Below are 18,237 nucleotides of genomic sequence, written 5' to 3' on the forward strand. Positions count from 1 at the left end.
CTACACATATAAAGAGCACTTCTAATCGCCCCAAAGAAATATCATTGGCACAAATCTCTAAGAATGTGAAATTTTTCTTTCTCTCAAATAAATAGATTGTGTTGCCTTAACAGATGAGACAGTAAAGAAAGAATTAAATAAAAATCACACCAACCTGTGCAGCAGCTCTTATTGCAATCCAGGCAAATAAACTGTACATTTCATGTTTATTTACTACTGGTTCTTTAATAGAACTATGCCTTCTGGGAAGAGCCTACAAAATATGGCAAATATTTTATGATAAAGACAGATAAAGATATCCTAAAGTTTAATGACAGATTTTCTAATCTTCTGAAGATGAGATTTTAGTGTAACACTGTGTAGCCATTAAGAATAATAATGTACATGCATCTATCAACATGAAAAGATATCCTAATCATATTAGCAAAAGAAAAGTGTAGGTTACAAAATAGCATGCAAAGTATGATCCCATTTTTTAAAAGATAATATATATTTTTCTGTATACACAAACAGAGCAAATTATCAACAGTCGTTATCCCAGGTTTTATGGGTAATTTAATTATATTTAACTTTTTGGTGTGATTTTCTAGATAAGCTTACATTATTTGAATATCAATAATATAAACAGAAATGGCACTTTAAGTGTTATTTACCATTTTAATAGAGGATCTATAAATTGAATATATATTGTGTGTAAAGATGTCAGAAACAGGAATACTACTTAAAGATTTTTGATAGGTATTTGCCATCAGCTTTCTAACTACAGAACTGTTAAAAGGATGACTGTAATCATGAAGTTCTACAAAACAGCAAAAAGTGACAATGAACGGAGATACATGCAATGTGAGGGTGTGTGTGTGTCATGTGTGTTCAGTTTTTAAATATAAAAAAGTCAAGAATACAGAAGTAAACAGAAACCCTGCCAGCAACATAGTAGCTGTCTGTTTTACATTTTTAAAGTATTAATAGTCAAATTTAAAGATTCAACTAATCTGGAAAAACTATTCGATTAGATGGCTTATTCTAATTTGTTGACATTCATATTTTACCTGATTTTTTAGATCTTCAACAATAAAATAAGCAATAATAAAAATACCTTTTTTACTTCTGGCAATAAGACTCCCAAATAAAAGGAAAAGCAATGAATAAAGCTGATGCCAGAGCAGGAAATACAATGCACAAATGTGACTAGATCAAGTTTTAAACTTGGAGACAGGTGATACCTGGAGAGATCCGTCCATGGGGAATCTAAAATCTAAGCAATGTAGCCCTGTCCCAAATATGAAGACCATCCTCACTAGCTGTAATAACACTGCTTAGGCTCTGGGGTAGCCACTGCCAGCTTACTGACTATAATCTTGGGCAATTTACCTATTTAATTCTGGACACAAGGCTAATAGGCATTGAGTACAGAATAACATTAAATAACTATATTGTAAGAACAAGTAGTGACACAGACATTCAAAAAAGAAAGCTCATTTTGAATTGAGAGGAAGGCTTTATTGAGGCCAAACTTGAGCTCAGAATGAAAACAGGAAAAAAAAATATGATGGGCATTTTTTTACATGGGAGGTGTTCAATACTGCATATGAGATACAAGCCTATACAAACAGGTAAGAAAATTTTTAAAATGCATCTAGAATAGGAAATGAAATTAAATTGTTTGCAAGGAACATGATCCTATATGTAGAAAATCCCAAGATACACACACACACACACACACACACACACACCTCTAAAATTAACAAATGTGCTTAGCAAGATCACAGGATACAAAACTCAATATTCATAAATCAATTGTATTAGCTATGAACAATCTGAAAATGAAATTAAGAAAATACCCATTCATGATAGAAATAATCTTAACAAAAATTTATAAAATGTGCATACTGAAAAGTAAAAAAAATATCAAGAAAAATTAATATCTAAATAAATGAAGAGAGTTCATATACATGAATTGAGGATTCAAAATTGTTAACATGCTAAATGTCTACAAATTACTTGTAGATTATTTGGTACATAATCTGTACCAAAATTCTGCATTTTGGCAGAAACTGACAAGCAGATTCTAAAATGAAGAAGAAAATGCAAAAGATTCAAAGTGAAAATAATTTTGAAAAGGAAGAACATAATTGGAGGACAAATACTTTCCAATTTCAAAAAACTTACTACAAGCCATACAGTAATCAAGACAGTGGATACTCACATAAAGGTAGAATTATAGATCAATGGAATAGAATTGGAAGTCTAGGAAAAATATTTAGACTTTTGATCAATAAATTTTTTGACAAAGGAGCCAAGGCAATTCAATAAAGAAAAGATAGTCTTTACAACAAGTGATACTCAGACAAATGAATATCTATGTGCAAAAACATGAATTTAGAGCCTTACCTCACACTTTACACAAAACTTAAATCAAAATATACCATGATGGACTTAAGCATTAAAGCTAAAAAACTTTTAGAAGAAAACACAGGAGAAAATCTTCAACATCTGGGGTTAGGTAAGGTGGTACTAAAACCACAAAATATATTAAAAAATGATAAACTGTACCTCATTAAAAGTAAAGACTCTTGTTTCTGAAGATACAATTAATTGCATGAAAAGACAAGCCATCAACTGGAAAAAATATCTATAAATTATATATCTGATAAGGGATATATATCTAGAACACATATGTTTTAAAAGTTATAACTCAATGATAAAAAAGATAACTCAATTTAGTTTATGGGCAAAAGATTTGAGTAGATATTTTCCTAAAGAAGATATACAAATGGCCATTAGGGATATGCAAATCAAAATCCTAATGAAATACTGCTTAATACCCACTAAGATGGCTACAATCAAAGAGATAAATAATAACAACTGTTTGCAAGGATGTGGAGAAACTGAAACCCTCATACACTGCTGGTAGGAATACACAATGGTACAGCACTCAGGAAAACAATATAACATATCATCAACAGGCTAAACAGAGAGTCGAAGTATGACCCAGAAATTCCATTCTTAGGTATACACCCAAAGGAATTGAAAACACGTTCACATGAAAAATCTGTATATGGAACTGAGAGAGTAGCACTGAAACATACATATTACCATATGTAAAACAGACAGCTAAAAGGAAGTTACTGTATAACACAGGGAGCTCAATGTGGTACTCTGTAACAACCTAGATGGGTGGGAGGGGGTAGGGGTTGGGGGGAGGTTGAAGAGGGAGGGGACATATGTATACTTATGGCGGATTCACGTTGTTCTACGGCAGAAGCCAACACAATATTGTAAAGCAACTACCTTCCAATTAAAAATAAAGTTTAAAATATTTAAATCTATATATGAGTATTCAAAGCAGCATCATTCATAATAGCCAAAAGTGGCAAAAATTCATATATCCAGCTCCAGTTGAATGAATCAAGAAAAGGTAATAAAACTATATAAAGGAATACTACTCAGAAGTAAAAGGAACAAATACTGTTACATGTTACAACATGGGTGAACCTCAAGAACATAATGCCAGGTGAAGGAAGCAGGCATGAAAGATTACATTCTGTTTGATTCCATTTAAGTGAACTATACAGAAAAGACAAATCTACGGAGACAGAAAACAGACTAATGGTTACCTGGGACTAGAGGTAGAAATGGGAATGATAGCAAATGGGCACTTGGGATCTTTTGAAGATGAGGGAAATGTTCTAAAACTAGATGGTGATGATAGTTACACAACATGTAAAATCATTAAACATCTATGAATTGCACTCTTAAAATAGGTTAATTTCATAGATATAATTTATGATTCAATAAATCTGTTTTCTAAACATGTGTTTGATAATCTCTCTCTTTGGACTATTTTTTCTCTCAATTCCTTGGAAAACTTCTACTTATCCTCCAAAACTCATCTCATCTGTAAAGCTTTCTCTTACATTCCCCCAAAGCAGAATTAGCCACTTTGCTCTACTTTTCTACTTGACCTATCTTATTATAGTCCTCAATACATCACAATACAATTATTTCTTTCCTTTGCTCCTCTGTGCTTCTTAGTGGAAGAGAGTAACATGCTTGGCATACATTAAGCACTCAATAAGTGTTGGCTTGATTGAATGAATACATGAATGAATGTTCAAGAAATAGTTCAACTAACAAATAACTATTGGAGATCTGCTGCTACTGCTAAGTCACTTCAGTCGTGTCTGACTCTGTGCGACCCCATAGATGGCAGCCCATCAGGCTCCCCCATCTCTGGGATTCTCCAGGCAAGAACACTGGAGTGGGTTGCCATTTCCTTCTCCAAAGCATGAAAGTGAAAGTGAAAGTGAAGTTGCTCACTCATGTCTGACTCTTAGCGACCCCATGGACTGCAGCCTACCAGGCTCCCCCATCCATGGGATTCTCCAGGCAGGAACACTGGAGTGAGTTGCCATTTCCTTCTCCAATGCATGAAAGTGAAAAGTCAAAGTGAAGTCGCTCAGTCGTGTCCAACTCTTAGCGACCCCATGGACTGCAGCCCTCCAGGCTCCTCCGTCCATGGGATTTTCCAGGCAAGAGTACTGGAGTGGGGTGCCATCGCCTTCTATGTACAAAATACTTCAGAAAGATAAAATGTTGGAGTCTAGTCAAAGTTACATAATGATAAAGGATAGTCCCTTCACCTCTTTTTGGGTTTTCTTTTGGGTATTTATTATGTGCCGAGTCTTTTATTTTACTTAATTTTCCTAGCTACTCTAAGGGGTAAGCATCCTCACCTTCATTTCACAGATGAGGAAACTTGGGTTAGAAAGGCTTTGCTCCCACTGCTGTGTCATGAAGATAGGATTCCAACCCAAACCAGGGTGACAGTCACTATACTCCAGACTCTCCATGTAAGTGAAACAATAATGTTTTCTTTTAGCATTTATATAGCAATTGTCTTTACTAGGACATATTTTAAATTTTCATTTCAATGGTCTGAATATGCCTAGATGAATTTTTGTTGTTTTTGACTGTTTTCTGTGTGTCTAATAATTGTATGTCTTGCTAAAATATTTATGCCATGTCAAGATATACAGAAAATAATGCTCATATTGTGTTTGTTGTTGCTGTTCAGTCACTGGAGTTATACTATTCTTTCATTCAAATCTTATTTGTTTAAGCTCCTAATTATAAACAGCTCCCTAGAGAAGGCCCAAAAGGTGATATATTTTCTATCCTAGCATCTTATTAATTTGCATTGCAAACTGCCATGGAAACAAAGATTTCTGTTTTCTCTTATTGGATGTAAAGATGTGTATCATATCACAAAAGTAAGTTTTCTATGTAATTATTTTGATGAAAAAAAAAATAGCTGTTACCCACCTAAGGCAGCAACCATTTAAGTTGTTCCAACTGACTGAAAGCCTATTTGTCTACAGAATTTAAATCATGTTTATGTTGTCTCAAAGATTAGAGATTTTACATCAAAATTTTCTGGAGAGATTTTTTGGTGGGTCAGAGGATTATTTAATGAGAATGAAATATATAAAGCCTACTGAAATCTAAAGAATAAACAATTAGATGGTATTTTTTGAAAAATAAAAATCAAGTTTTCAAAAAAAAAAATTAACACAAAGTTCCCCACCCAACTTCCTGCCTAAAAAATCTCCCTCTCTGGGGTGCTCAGGGCTGGTGCACTGGGATGACCCTGGGGGCTGGGATGGGGAGGGAGGCGGGAAGGGGGTTCTGGATGGGGAACACATTTGCACCTGCTACTGAATCATGTCGATGTATGGCAAAACCCAGTACAATACTGTAATTAGCCTCCAATTAAAATAAATACATTAATTTTTTTAAAAAAGAAAGAAAATCTCCCTGTCTGAATCCTGGGTACTCAGGTGTGGCCCACAGACCAGGAGCATTGGCATTTCTAGGAGCTCCTGAGAAAGGCTGAACCTCTGACCTCAACAGGATCACAGGATCAATGGAGATGTTTCTGCCCCTTATTTGGAAGAGCTGCTTGATGGAGTGCATGCCTCTGCCACCCTGCAAGGCTCCCTCCCAAATGATCAAATCTCACTTTTCACCTCTTTCCACTGCAGTCATTCACAATCCCACCAACTCAAGTTATTTCTTAATCCTAAACTTCACCACCTAAAACAACCCCAACCCTTCCTTCCCTTCTCTTCCTTCCTCACTCCCTCCCACCTTTCTTTCTTTACAGGTTTATTACCTGTCTCCCTCCACGGAGGAGTAAGTGCGTGGGAACAAGCACTGAGATTGTCCTGGACTCTGCTTTATCCAGAATACGGTCTGGGTTATAGGACATGCTCAATAGATATGTGATAAATGAATGAATGACTTTTCTTATCAAAAGATGATCTGTTTGCCAGTCACATCAGTAATGAAAACCATACTTGTCTATCAGCTTAAGCAATATGTCATTTCCTGCAAACATCTGATCAATCCTAATGACTGAGCATATTTATATGCACCTACATTTCATGGAGTACATCATGAGAAACGCTGGGCTGGAAGAAGCACAAGCTGGAATCAAGATTGCCGGGAGAAATATCAATAACCTCAGATATGCAGATGACACCACCCTTCTGGCAGAAAGTGAAGAGGAACTAAAAAGCCTCTTGATGAAAGTGAAAGAGGAGAGTGAAAAAGTTGGCTTAAAGCTCAACATTCAGAAAACAAAGAACATGGTATCTGGTACCATCACTTCATGGCAAATAGATGGTGACACTGTGGAAACAGTGTCAGACTTTATTTTTTGGGCTCCAAAATCACTGCAGATGGTGACTGCAGCCATGAAACTAAAAGACACTTATTCCTTGGAAGGAAAGTTATGACCAACCTAGACAGCATATTAAAAAGCAGAGACGTTACTTTGTCAACACAGGTCCGTCTAGTCAAGGCTATGGTTTTTCCAGTGGTCATGTATGGATGTGAAAATTGGACTGTGAAGAAAGCTGAGCACCAAAGAATTGATGCTTTTGAACTGTGGTGTTGGAAAAGACTCCTGAGAGTCCCCTGGACTGCAAGGAGATCCAACCAGTCCATCCTAGAGAAGATCAGTCCTGGGTGTTCATTGGAAGGACTGATGCTGAGGCTGAAACTCCAATACTTTGGCCACCTCATGCGAAGAGTTGACTCACTGGAAAAGACCCTGATGCTGGAAGGGACTGGGGGCAGGAGGAGAAGGGGGCGACAGAGGATGAGATGGCTGGATGGTATTACTGACTCGATGGACATGAGTTTGAGTGAACTCTTGGAGTTGGTGATAGACAGGGAGTCCTGGCGTGCTGTAACTGATGGGGTTGCAAAGAGTTGGACACGACTGAGCAACTGAACTGACTGACTGACATTTCATGGATAACATTTTAACAGGCAAAAATCTCCAAATGAAATCCATTTCCAGAATCTTATGTAAAAATGTCCAAAGAGGTATCTAAATATGAGTATGAGCTTAAAATAATGAATTAATTCCTCCAAGTCACAAAGAAAAATGTCTCTTTATATCCATAGCACAGAGGTAGCAAAATAAGCAAGCTCAAAGGCAATATACTTTACATTTAATACTTTATATTTCTAATAAAATCATTTATTACCTTAATACTCATCAATGGTGACACTGAAAGTTTGCTCTTTAACTTCCTCATGTGTAAAAATAATAAGGCTATTTCAAGGTAGGAGTCTCTTATCAACCTAAAACAATAAAACATTGTACTTACTACATAGCCTCACTACTCAGAAGCATCATTTTGCATCATGTGACAATTTCTGAACAAATGAAGGTAAAAACAGGCAAAACTAGCATCTGTTCCAAACTGACCCTTTTTTCATAGCACCTGTGGCTTAAACACTGGCATCTTCCTCCCTACTGAAATCAGAAGCTCTTAAAGACAGCTGTGTGTTCTTCCTTGTCCTGTGCTGTCCTCCTGCCATGACTGCAAGGAGTCCAGCATCAAGACCATTCTGGAATATTCCAGCACACAAGGCACTACAGAAGTGATAGTCAAGCCTGGAAAACCAGGTCTATGTCTCTACCCTCCTACACTGATTAGATTCTAAAGAGACACACAGAGTTATGCTGAAAGTCATGACTTGGTGTGGGTGAGGGCTGTGCGTTCACTACCAAACCTGTCAGACAGGGTCATTTAAATCAGTGCATTAAGTCAATTATACAGAATTGAGTCGCCCAGCCTTGGCACTGATGAACCAGCATGACACAAATCCCTTCTCGATACAATTTCACATCTGGTGGAAATTCCTGTATCCTTGGACTGATAGGAGATCAAGCTGAGTATAGCCCGGAAGTGATTTACAATCCAGTATGACAACAGGTTAACTGCTGTCATCAATTGTCACTGAGAATGAAGCCTTGGGGGCAGAGCCAAAAGCAACAAGCTTGAAAAGGAAGTCAGTGAACCAGTTGGACAATGAACACCCCAAACTAGCCCTGCCATGGGAAGAGAGTGTCCCAGTCATTTCAGCACACATCCAGAACACGGGACTCAAACCCAAATGCATATTGTGATAATGAAAAAGTCTTTTTTTTTACCCTGAATTTTGATCATTTCTCAAGCTTAGCTGTATAGCTTCAAACAGACTCTCAAGTTGCATAGTTGGAGGTTTCTCTTCCATCAATATTTGACATTCTATTTTGCCTGAAAGAGAAAAAGGATATACAAAGATGCATTTTCTTTTTCCTATCATTTAGGACTTCAGAACAAATATTTTATGCTGGAAATTTGGAAAACTGGATGTGTTCTCCTTGCTTGCCCATCTCTCGTTTCCTGCTGGAAGGTACGCCAGTGGGGAAAGAGCTGCTGCTTCCTTCCCTGGGCACCTCGAGGTTCCCCTGCCTCCTTTCACTGTTCGGACACAAGTGTTATCATCCTATTTTCCTTCCATTTCCTTACTTTGTGCTCTCACTTCCTCCTGCAGTGTATTCCTTTAATCTACATCCATTTTCTTCTTTCCTCAATCATTGCAGGCATCATAGGAAACACCTTTGCTAGAAACAAATCCTAGAAAATCAGCAAACGCTGGAAAACCAACACAGATGATGAAAATGCTCTCGCGTGCACACAGCTCCCCCTTCCTCATGGTAAGCTGCAGCCTTCAAATGCCAGGCGCTGGAATGCTACTTCTACAGCCAGAAGGACTGGAAAGGGAAATCTCATAATCACTGTGAAAAGGATTGACAGTTTCCATGCAGCATGTGGACAGAGCATAGAGCCACCTCGTGTGAAGTTCATATCTGGGCATTTAGTAGCTCTTGACTTATAGATGGTTATTTACCCAGACTGCCCTCATCTGCCAACCAGGATTGATCATGCCTAACTCGTAGCACTATTGTAGGAACTGGCAATATGAGATGTAAGACACTGATTATAGTGCTTTGTACCTAGTAGATGTTCAATGAATGATACCAATTGTCGTCATCACTTTTCTCAGGGCTAAAATGGCCACAACAAAGTTATATGAATGCATTATGCAAATGTGTATTTCAAGTTATAAGTATAGATATGCTATAGCTATTTAAATGGATAGGTATCTTTTACAGAAACTGGCTATTTTAGCTAAGTAATGAAATTATGCATAAAAATATCTTCTGAGCATTCTTTAAGTAACATTTTTCATAGCTAAATGGCTGATAATGAGATTTTTGTGTCAAACGTGAAACTTTGCATAAGGAAAGCCAGTCATAATTGTAAAAGAAATGAAAATAGGAGTCTTTTTTCCCTTTCTAGATGTAAACTTAATATAAGCATGTTCACTTTATTCAAAACGGAGTTTGGCAGAGACATCAAGGTGTTTGTCAACACCATGCCCTTTGTAAAATCAATATTTTATATAATCAGTGACCAGATTTTTAAGAAGCCCTTTGTTAATAGGAAAAAAAGTTTTGCCAAACTTTATCATAGTTGTGACTCCAAATACATCTTACCTTTCTGAAAAAAGATTTCAGCTTCCACCTCATGTTCTTCTGTTCCTGATGTCCTAGCGAGCTTCAAAGCTATTTCAAAAAAATGAAGGGCAGGTAACCACTTTGAAGAATCCTTCTTTTTACTGGTATAATATACTTGCTTGGCCACTGTATGTCCTAAAAGAAAGATGTTAGATGAAGAGGGAGAAATATACAGAGTGTTCATAACAAGGGCTTCGCAGGTGGTGCTAGTGTAAAGAACCGGCCTGCAGTGCAGGAGATGCCAGTTCGATCCCCGGGTTGGGAAGATCCCCTGGAGGAGGGCATGGCAGCCCACTCCAGTATTCTTGCCTGGAGAAACCCATGAACAGAGAAGCCTGGCAGATTAAGGTCCATGTGGTTGCAAAGAGTCGGCCACGAATGAAACGACAGCACACGCACACACCCATTCATACCCAACCTCCCAGTTAACAGACTCCTCTCACAGTAGGTGCAACTAAGAAGTCTGGGTGTGTTGGGGGACGAGGGTCCCTGGTAGCCTAGTGGTTAAGATTCCAGGCTTTCACTGCTGTGCCCTGGGTTCAATCCCTGGTCAGGAAATGAGCTCCCACAAGCCCTTAGCAAGGTCAAAAAAAAGAATAGAATTCTAGGTGTCTTTAGTTTTTAGCATTGAAGAACACTTAAAGGAAACTCAGTACCCAAATATTTCAATGAACTATAAACAACAGCCTTTTAAAACTTGGTCTTTGATAAATTTCAACATTTTTCTCATTTTTAAGATGAAGGATAATCTCTTGAGTCTTTTTCCGTTCTAAAAGTTCATAATGCTCTACCTAACTTCTGGGTTCCAGAGATAAGGTTGTTAGTAGTGAAACACCTGGACGTTTTATAAACTTTTATGTTGTTCCCAATAAAAGTTGCATATATTAATAGGCAGTAATTTCTATTCAGTTCTATAGTGGTTCCTCATGTTGTATATTTTCTCATTATAACTTGTTTGCAAACCCATTATGGACAAAGAGCTCAAGTCATACTTCTGGTATGGTCCCATCACTTCTTAACATAATAAAGGATTATTGTATTATTGAAGGGGCATTAGATTTAATTTCTAATCACCCCAAAGACAGCCAGACATTTATTCCACAAATATTTTCTGAATTCTTAGGCACTGGATAAGAAAGAGAAAAGTGGAAAATAAGAACTAAGGTTCCTACAATGCCAGGTACCATCCCAAGTACTTAAGCATTATCTCATGTAATCCTTCCAACTCTGAGTGGATATCATTATTATGCTCATGTTACAGAGGAAAAAGCAGTGGCACAGTGAAGTTTAAATAAATTGCCCAAAATCACACCATCTGAACCTAGGCAGTCTAGCTCCAGGGCCCATACCCTAAACCCTGACTCTGCAGCAAACCTCTTAAGTGAGAGACCATGGAGCTTAATGTCTAACAGGGAATGTGAACGGCCAGAGAGGCAATCAAAATACTGTGTGGTGGACTGTGTAGGCAGTGAAAGCTCAGGACACTGTGGTAGCAGGTTATAGGAGCCCTGGGCCAGACCTGAGAAAGGTCAGGGCTGCCTGCCTACGGAGTACGGCCATCAGGGCGGGCAACTGATGATCACCTTGTTATGTTTCAAGAAGAAAAATGTTGAGATAAAAGCAAAAGGCAACTGGGTGGAAAAGTTGTATTGATAGAATAGCTTAACAGGCATAGTAGGGGGAATATGAAAAGAAAGGTAGTGTAAAATTGCAGAATGTGTAGGATTCCAGCTGAAATGCTGGGTACAAGCCAGTCATTGGTGTTACTGTGTCACCAGAGCCTTTGAACAGGTCCCTACATGCCACTGAGCACTGAGGCAGCAGAACTGGAAACTATCTGAGGTTTCTTCGAGTTCTGAAAATTTGAAATCCAAGACGCCAGGCCCTACAAAGAGTTTTTAAGAAGCCTAGGGGTTTTTTTGTTTGTTTGTTTGTTTTGTAAATGTATAGCTCAGGAATGAGCTATTTGAGTAGAAGGATGGTGGAAAAAGGGTCTTTCTCCCTCCCTCTCTCTCTTATCCAAGGAGAAGTTACACAGCCCTTCCTCTGGACAAGGCACTTTGCTGAGAAATGGAGATGAAGAAACTGAAGGCTTGCTTCCCGGGCTTCCTAAGAGAGTAAGGAGGCCAGGCATGGAACAATGAGAATAGCTGACGCCTATGAAGTTCTAAGAACAAACCAGGTGCCCTTCTAAACGTGTTACATATTCCATTCACTTCATCCTGTGAGATTGGTACTTTTCTTACCCACATCTTATGAGAAAGGAAACTGAAAACACAGAGAAGTGAAATGATTTCCTGGAGGGAATTGGACCAGAATTCTTTCTCCAGAGCTCATGCCCTTAACCCCAATAATCACCAGCAACGATCAGATGGCAGGCAAGAAAGGTATGCTAATGCCATTTGTCCTATACCATCTCACAACTCAATACCTCTCCCATTCTGACATGTCTTGCTTATTGTTTCAAAGTATACTACAACTGTTTATTAACACAAAACAAAAATATCAAGTCTCTTCATGTCATTGAGGCACTTATATACATGTACAATATGTACTATAGTACTATAAATAATTACTGACATATAATAATAGTACTTGTTTTCTATGTGTTTGTTAAAACTAGAAAAAGAATTGTTACAGAAATTGACTTTTCTTTCTCTCTCCTAACTAGATAACAGATCCTTTGAAGGCAAAGATGATGGTTCCCAGTTATATTCCCACTCTCCAGCATTATTCTTGAACCTTTCTTCAATCAGTAATCTACTTCTTCAACTAATAAGGAAGCTCTAGGTTCAGTCATTAATGGGAAAAATCATCTTTAATAACCATGATACTTATCTTTTTGTTGTTTTAGAAAAATAATCTCAAAATGTCTTTCTCTGTAAGAGGTTTTCACAAAGAAAGAAAATAACATAAGTGCCTCTGTTCTTGCAATGCAATCTATACTATCACTGAAAAGGAAAACTGTAGAGAAACATCAAATCAGAGGATTTTTATGCTTCATAATATTGAAGCGCTCCTTTTTGCAATAAACATCAACTCTGTGAAAAAGATGTTGTGAAGCTGACGTTATTTTGACAGAAGAGCGGCTTTTGGTTTTTGTTCTTTAAGTTGGTATTTAATATAACATAACAGAAAGCAAGCTGTTCTGCTTCAAGTGAGTCTAAAAAACAGCAGCAGTATTGCCACTGAGTGGTGACACATCTTCAAGATCAGTAAGGCAGGAGAGCAGAGAATACATGTAACACAATCTGTACAATTTAACACAATCTGCACTTTAAGTTCTTATAGAAATCAAATATATTGATAATATAAATTGTGGGCTAAAAATGTAGGAAAATAGCTCTCATGGGATCAGTGAACAGGATAGGAATTCTGCAGGTCAGCTAGGCTAGCCTAATTTCATAAATAAGGAAACATTAATAATAGGGGTGAACGGATTTCCCTACAGCAATAAAATTCATAAATGATGATGATAATCATGAAATAATGATAATCATCATGAGGAGGAGAAGAAGGGGAACAAGGGGGAAAGATTCTGGGCAGTTTGAACACACTTCTGTTACCCTCCCTCCCCAACTCTAGTCCAATCACCAGCCTCTCCTGAGCTGAGCAGCTGCTAGAATGGGAGGTAAGTGGGGCCCAGGAGGCGAGGGGTGATGTTTCAAAATGTTGGTTTGGTTGTTATTCAAGTATGACAAGGTCAACAGGTCAGGAGATGATTGCCACTGGAAAGACTAGTTTCTCTTTGCTCAAAGTTCTCAAGAGGAGGAGGGCACACATGCCATGCAGGGCACCACAAAGAAGCATGAGGGTCAGTCAGGAGGTAGAAATGTTACAGGAAAGAACAAAATCTTACTCCTGTTGGATCTGTTTCTTTGATTTTAATCTTTACTTCCTATTGCTTTTGTTTATTAAAAGGATAGTGTCTATACATAATGGCCTGCCTCAGGGAACACTGCCCCTCTGTCTGAATGTTAAGCCAAAGTGCCTTTGTTCAGGGAGACTCCCTGGTCCTATCCACCTGTGGATGGCTACAGAAAGGAAAAATTAATACACATACTCTGTGAGGCTGGCCATTCCAGGAGATATTTGGAGGATTAATGGCCTTTTCACTGTAATTCCTCACCCTCCCCTGCTCTGTGTTCTATAAAAGATACTGGCATCCAGACCCCGATAAGATGGCTATTTTGAGACATTAGTCTGCCATCTTCTTGGTCAGATGGCTTTCTGATTACAGTCATATTCCTTGCCTCAATACCTCGTCTCTGATATGTTGGTCTGTTGTGTGGCAAGAAGAGTGAGCTTGGATGGGGTAACAGAAGGGGCAAGGAAAAAATGTGGGCAAGAGTCTTTATTGTATTTTTTGTGGAAAGGAGTGGGTGTGTAGTGTAAGCAGACCAAGGTTTAGGATTGGCTAGTTTATACAATTTCAGTCGTCTCTGCTAGTAGTGTATAATTGTCTCTGGGGTGATTAGGGCAGAGAAATATTGGCCCCAAGGTAAGAACCCAGCAAGCTCAGTAAAGGTTTTGGGTGTGGGCTCTGGAAAAGCTGATTTGCATATAAAAGTCACCATCACAAGAAAGTGGTTAACTAATCTCTAAGAATTGGCTAACCCTGAGAAGGGAAGTCCCTCCCTGGTCAGCAAGATTCCGGATGTCAAAGCATCAGGAATACATTTTTATTTTTTATTTTTTTTATTTTTTAGGAATACATTTTTTAAAAATATTTTTATTTATTTATTTGTTTTTGGCTGTGTTTTGTCTTTGTTGCTGCACTGACTTTTCTCTAGCTGTGGTAAGTGGGGGCTACCCTCTAGCCCCTTGCACTGCAGGGGCTTCTCATTGTGGTGACTTCTCTTGTTGGAGAGCATGGGCTCTAGGGCACGTGGAATTCAGTAGTTGCAACTCCAAGCTCCAGAGCAAAGGCTCAATAGTTGTGGTGCATGGGTTTAGTTGCTTGGTGGTTTGTGGGATCTTTTCAGATCAGGGATTGAACCTGTGCATTGGCAGGTGGATTCTTTTTTTTTTTCTGAAAAACACCTTTTGCTTTATTTCACAGCAAAATTAATAGACCTTGATTCTTACAGTGGCTTGGATTTTAAAACAGTATAGGAAGTTGTTCATTTCATAAAGGAACATCAAGATTAGCCTCATTTTATAACCTGAGCTTCCCTAAATGTTCCAGCTAACTCAGCCCTTTATGTCTCTGAACCTTATGTAGAGCTGTGATTATAATATTGAACCAAAAGCTAAAAGCATAAGAAACTAGGAACCTGAATATCATCCACCTTTAAAGAAAATCCCTATAAACAGCCTTCCCTGTAAATTTTTTTTTTTTTTCTAGATACCAGTGCTGGTGTAGTTAAACGAAAATTAAATTTGATCACTGAAAAATCAGTGCAAACCTTTGTTTCAAAGATGACAATGTGAAATAAGCCTTGGAAACTTATTTTTTTTTTTTCTCCCAAATCTTCCCACCCTCTCCCTCTCCCACAGAGTCCATAAGACTGCTCTATATATCAGTGTCTCTTTTGCTGTCTCGTATACAGGGTTATTGTTACCATCTTTCTAAATTCCATATATATGCGTTAGTATACTGTATTGGTGTTTTTCCTTCTGGCTTACTTCACTCTGTATAATAGGCTCCAGTTTCATCCACCTCATTAGAACTGATTCAAATGTATTCTTTTTAATGGCTGAGTAATACTCCATTGTGTATATGTACCACAGCTTTCTCATCCATTCATCTGCTGATGGACATCTAGGTTGCTTCCATGTCCTGGCTATTATAAACAGTGCTGTGATGAACATTGGGGTACACATGTCTCTTTCCCTTCTGGTTTCCTCAGTGTGTATGCCCAGCAGTGGGATTGCTGGGTCATAAGGCAGTTCTATTTCCAGTTTTTTAAGGAATCTCCACACTGTTCTCCATAGTGGCTGTACTAGTTTGCATTCCCACCAACAGTGTAAGAGGGTTCCCTTTTCTCCACACCCTCTCCAGCATTTATTGCTTGTAGACTTTTGGATCGCAGTCATTCTGACTGGTGTGAAATGGTACCTCATAGTGGTTTTGATTTGCATTTCTCTGATACTGAGTGATGTTGAGCATCTTTTCATGTGTTTGTTAGCCATCTGTATGTCTTCTTTGGAGAAATGTCTATTTAGATCTTTGGCCCATTTTTTGATTGGGTCATTTATTTTTCTGGAGTTGAGCTGCAGGAGTTGCTTGTATATTTTTGAGATTAGTTGTTTGTCGGTTGCTTCATTTGCTATTATTTTCTCCCATTCTGAAGGCTGTCTTTTCACCTTGCTAATAGTTTCCTTTGATGTGCAGAAGCTTTTAAGTTTAATTAGGTCCCATTTGTTTATTTTTGCTTTTATTTCCAATATTCTGGGAGGTGGGTCATAGAGGATCCTGCTGTGATGTATGTCAGAGAGTGTTTTGCCTATGTTGTCCTCTAGGAGTTTTATAGTTTCTGGTCTTACGTTGAGATCTTTAATCCATTTTGAGTTTATTTTTGTATATGGTGTTAGAAAGTGTTCTAGTTTCATTCTTTTACAAGCGGTTGACCAGATTTCCCAGCACCACTTGTTAAAGAGATTGTCTTTAATCCATTGTATATTCTTGCCTCCTTTGTCAAAGATAAGGTGTCCATATGTGCGTGGATTTATCTCTGGGCTTTCTATTTTGTTCCATTGATCTATATTTCTGTCTTTGTGCCAGTACCATACTGTCTTGATAACTGTGGCTTTGTAGTAGAGCCTGAAGTCAGGTAGGTTGATTCCTCCAGTTCCATTTTTCTTTCTCAAGATCGCTTTGGCTATTCGAGGTTTTTTGTATTTCCATACAAATTGTGAAATTATTTGTTCTAGCTCTGTGAAGAATACTGTTGGTAGCTTGATAGGGATTGCATTGAATCTATAAATTGCTTTGTGTAGTATACTCATTTTCACTATATTGATTCTTCCAATCCATGAAGATGGTATATTTCTCCATCTATTAGTGTCCTCTTTGATTTCTTTCACCAGTGTTTTATAGTTTTCTATATATAGGTCTTTAGTTTCTTTAGGTAGATATATTCCTAAGTATTTTATTCTTTTCGTTGCAATGGTGAATGGAATTGTTTCCTTAATTTCTCTTTCTGTTTTCTCATTATTAGTGTATAAGAATGCAAGGGATTTCTGTGTGTTGATTTTATATCCTGCAACTTTACTATACTCATTGATTAGTTCTAGTAATTTTCTGGTGGAGTCTTTAGGGTTTTCTATGTAGAGGATCATGTCATCTGCAAATAGTGAGAGTTTTACTTCTTCTTTTCCAATTTGGATTCCTTTTATTTCTTTTTCTGCTCTGATTGCTGTGGCCAAAACTTCCAAAACTATGTTGAATAGTAATGGTGAAAGTGGGCACCCTTGTCTTGTTCCTGACTTTAGAGGAAATGCTTTCAATTTTTCACCATTGAGGATAATGTTTGCTGTGGGTTTGTCATATATAGCTTTTATTATGTTGAGGTATGTTCCTTCTATTCCTGCTTTCTGGAGAGTTTTTATCATAAATGGGTGTTGAATTTTGTCAAAGGCTTTCTCTGCATCTATTGAGATAATCATATGGTTTTTGTTTTTCAATTTGTTAATGTGGTATATTACATTGATTGATTTGCGGATATTGAAGAATCCTTGCATCCCTGGGATAAAGCCCACTTGGTCATGGTGTATGATCTTTTTAATGTGTTGTTGGATTCTGATTGCTAGAATTTTGTTTAGGATTTTTGCATCTATGTTCATCAGTGATATTGGCCTGTAGTTTTCTTTTTTTGTGGGATCTTTGTCAGGTTTTGGTATTAGGGTGATGGTGGCCTCATAGAATGAGTTTGGAAGTTTACCTTCCTCTGCAATTTTCTGGAAGAGTTTGAGCAGGATAGGTGTTAGCTCTTCTCTAAATTTTTGGTAGAATTCAGCTGTGAAGCCGTCTGGACCTGGGCTTTTGTTTGCTGGAAGATTTTTGATTACAGTTTCAATTTCCGTGCTTGTGATGGGTCTGTTAAGGTTTTCTATTTCTTCCTGGTCGAGTTTTGGAAAGTTGTACTTTTCTAAGAATTTGTCCATTTCTTCCTCGTTGTCCATTTTATTGGCATATAATTGTTGATAATAGTCTCTTATGATCCTTTGTATTTCTGTGTTGTCTGTTGTGATCTCTCCATTTTCGTTTCTAATTTTATTGATTTGATTTTTCTCCCTTTGTTTCTTGATGAGTCTGGCTAATGGTTTGTCAATTTTATTTATCCTTTCAAAGAACCAGCTTTTGGCTT

At 37.8% G+C, this 18,237-nt stretch overlaps 1 protein-coding gene across 10 annotated transcripts in view; it reads right to left on the reverse strand.

Moving 5' to 3' along the window:
- The window catches only part of CFAP54 (cilia and flagella associated protein 54), a 312,031-nt gene that overhangs the window by 71,361 nt on the left and 222,433 nt on the right, over positions 1-18,237 (reverse strand). For 9 of the 10 annotated variants that reach the window (XM_027542095.1, XM_027542091.1, XM_027542096.1 and 6 more), the window contains 4 exons: positions 9,905-10,060; positions 8,513-8,618; positions 7,560-7,656; positions 155-253 (listed from right to left, as the gene is read on the reverse strand). In XM_027542095.1, coding sequence (XP_027397896.1) covers positions 155-253; positions 7,560-7,656; positions 8,513-8,618; positions 9,905-10,060 — 458 coding nt within the window. The remainder of the gene's footprint in view (positions 1-154; positions 254-7,559; positions 7,657-8,512; positions 8,619-9,904; positions 10,061-18,237) is intronic. The other variant, XM_027542098.1, reaches the window with a different exon arrangement.

The sequence above is a fragment of the Bos indicus x Bos taurus genome, chromosome 5 (genome assembly GCF_003369695.1).
Source record: "Bos indicus x Bos taurus breed Angus x Brahman F1 hybrid chromosome 5, Bos_hybrid_MaternalHap_v2.0, whole genome shotgun sequence".
Taxonomy (NCBI): domain Eukaryota; kingdom Metazoa; phylum Chordata; class Mammalia; order Artiodactyla; family Bovidae; genus Bos; species Bos indicus x Bos taurus.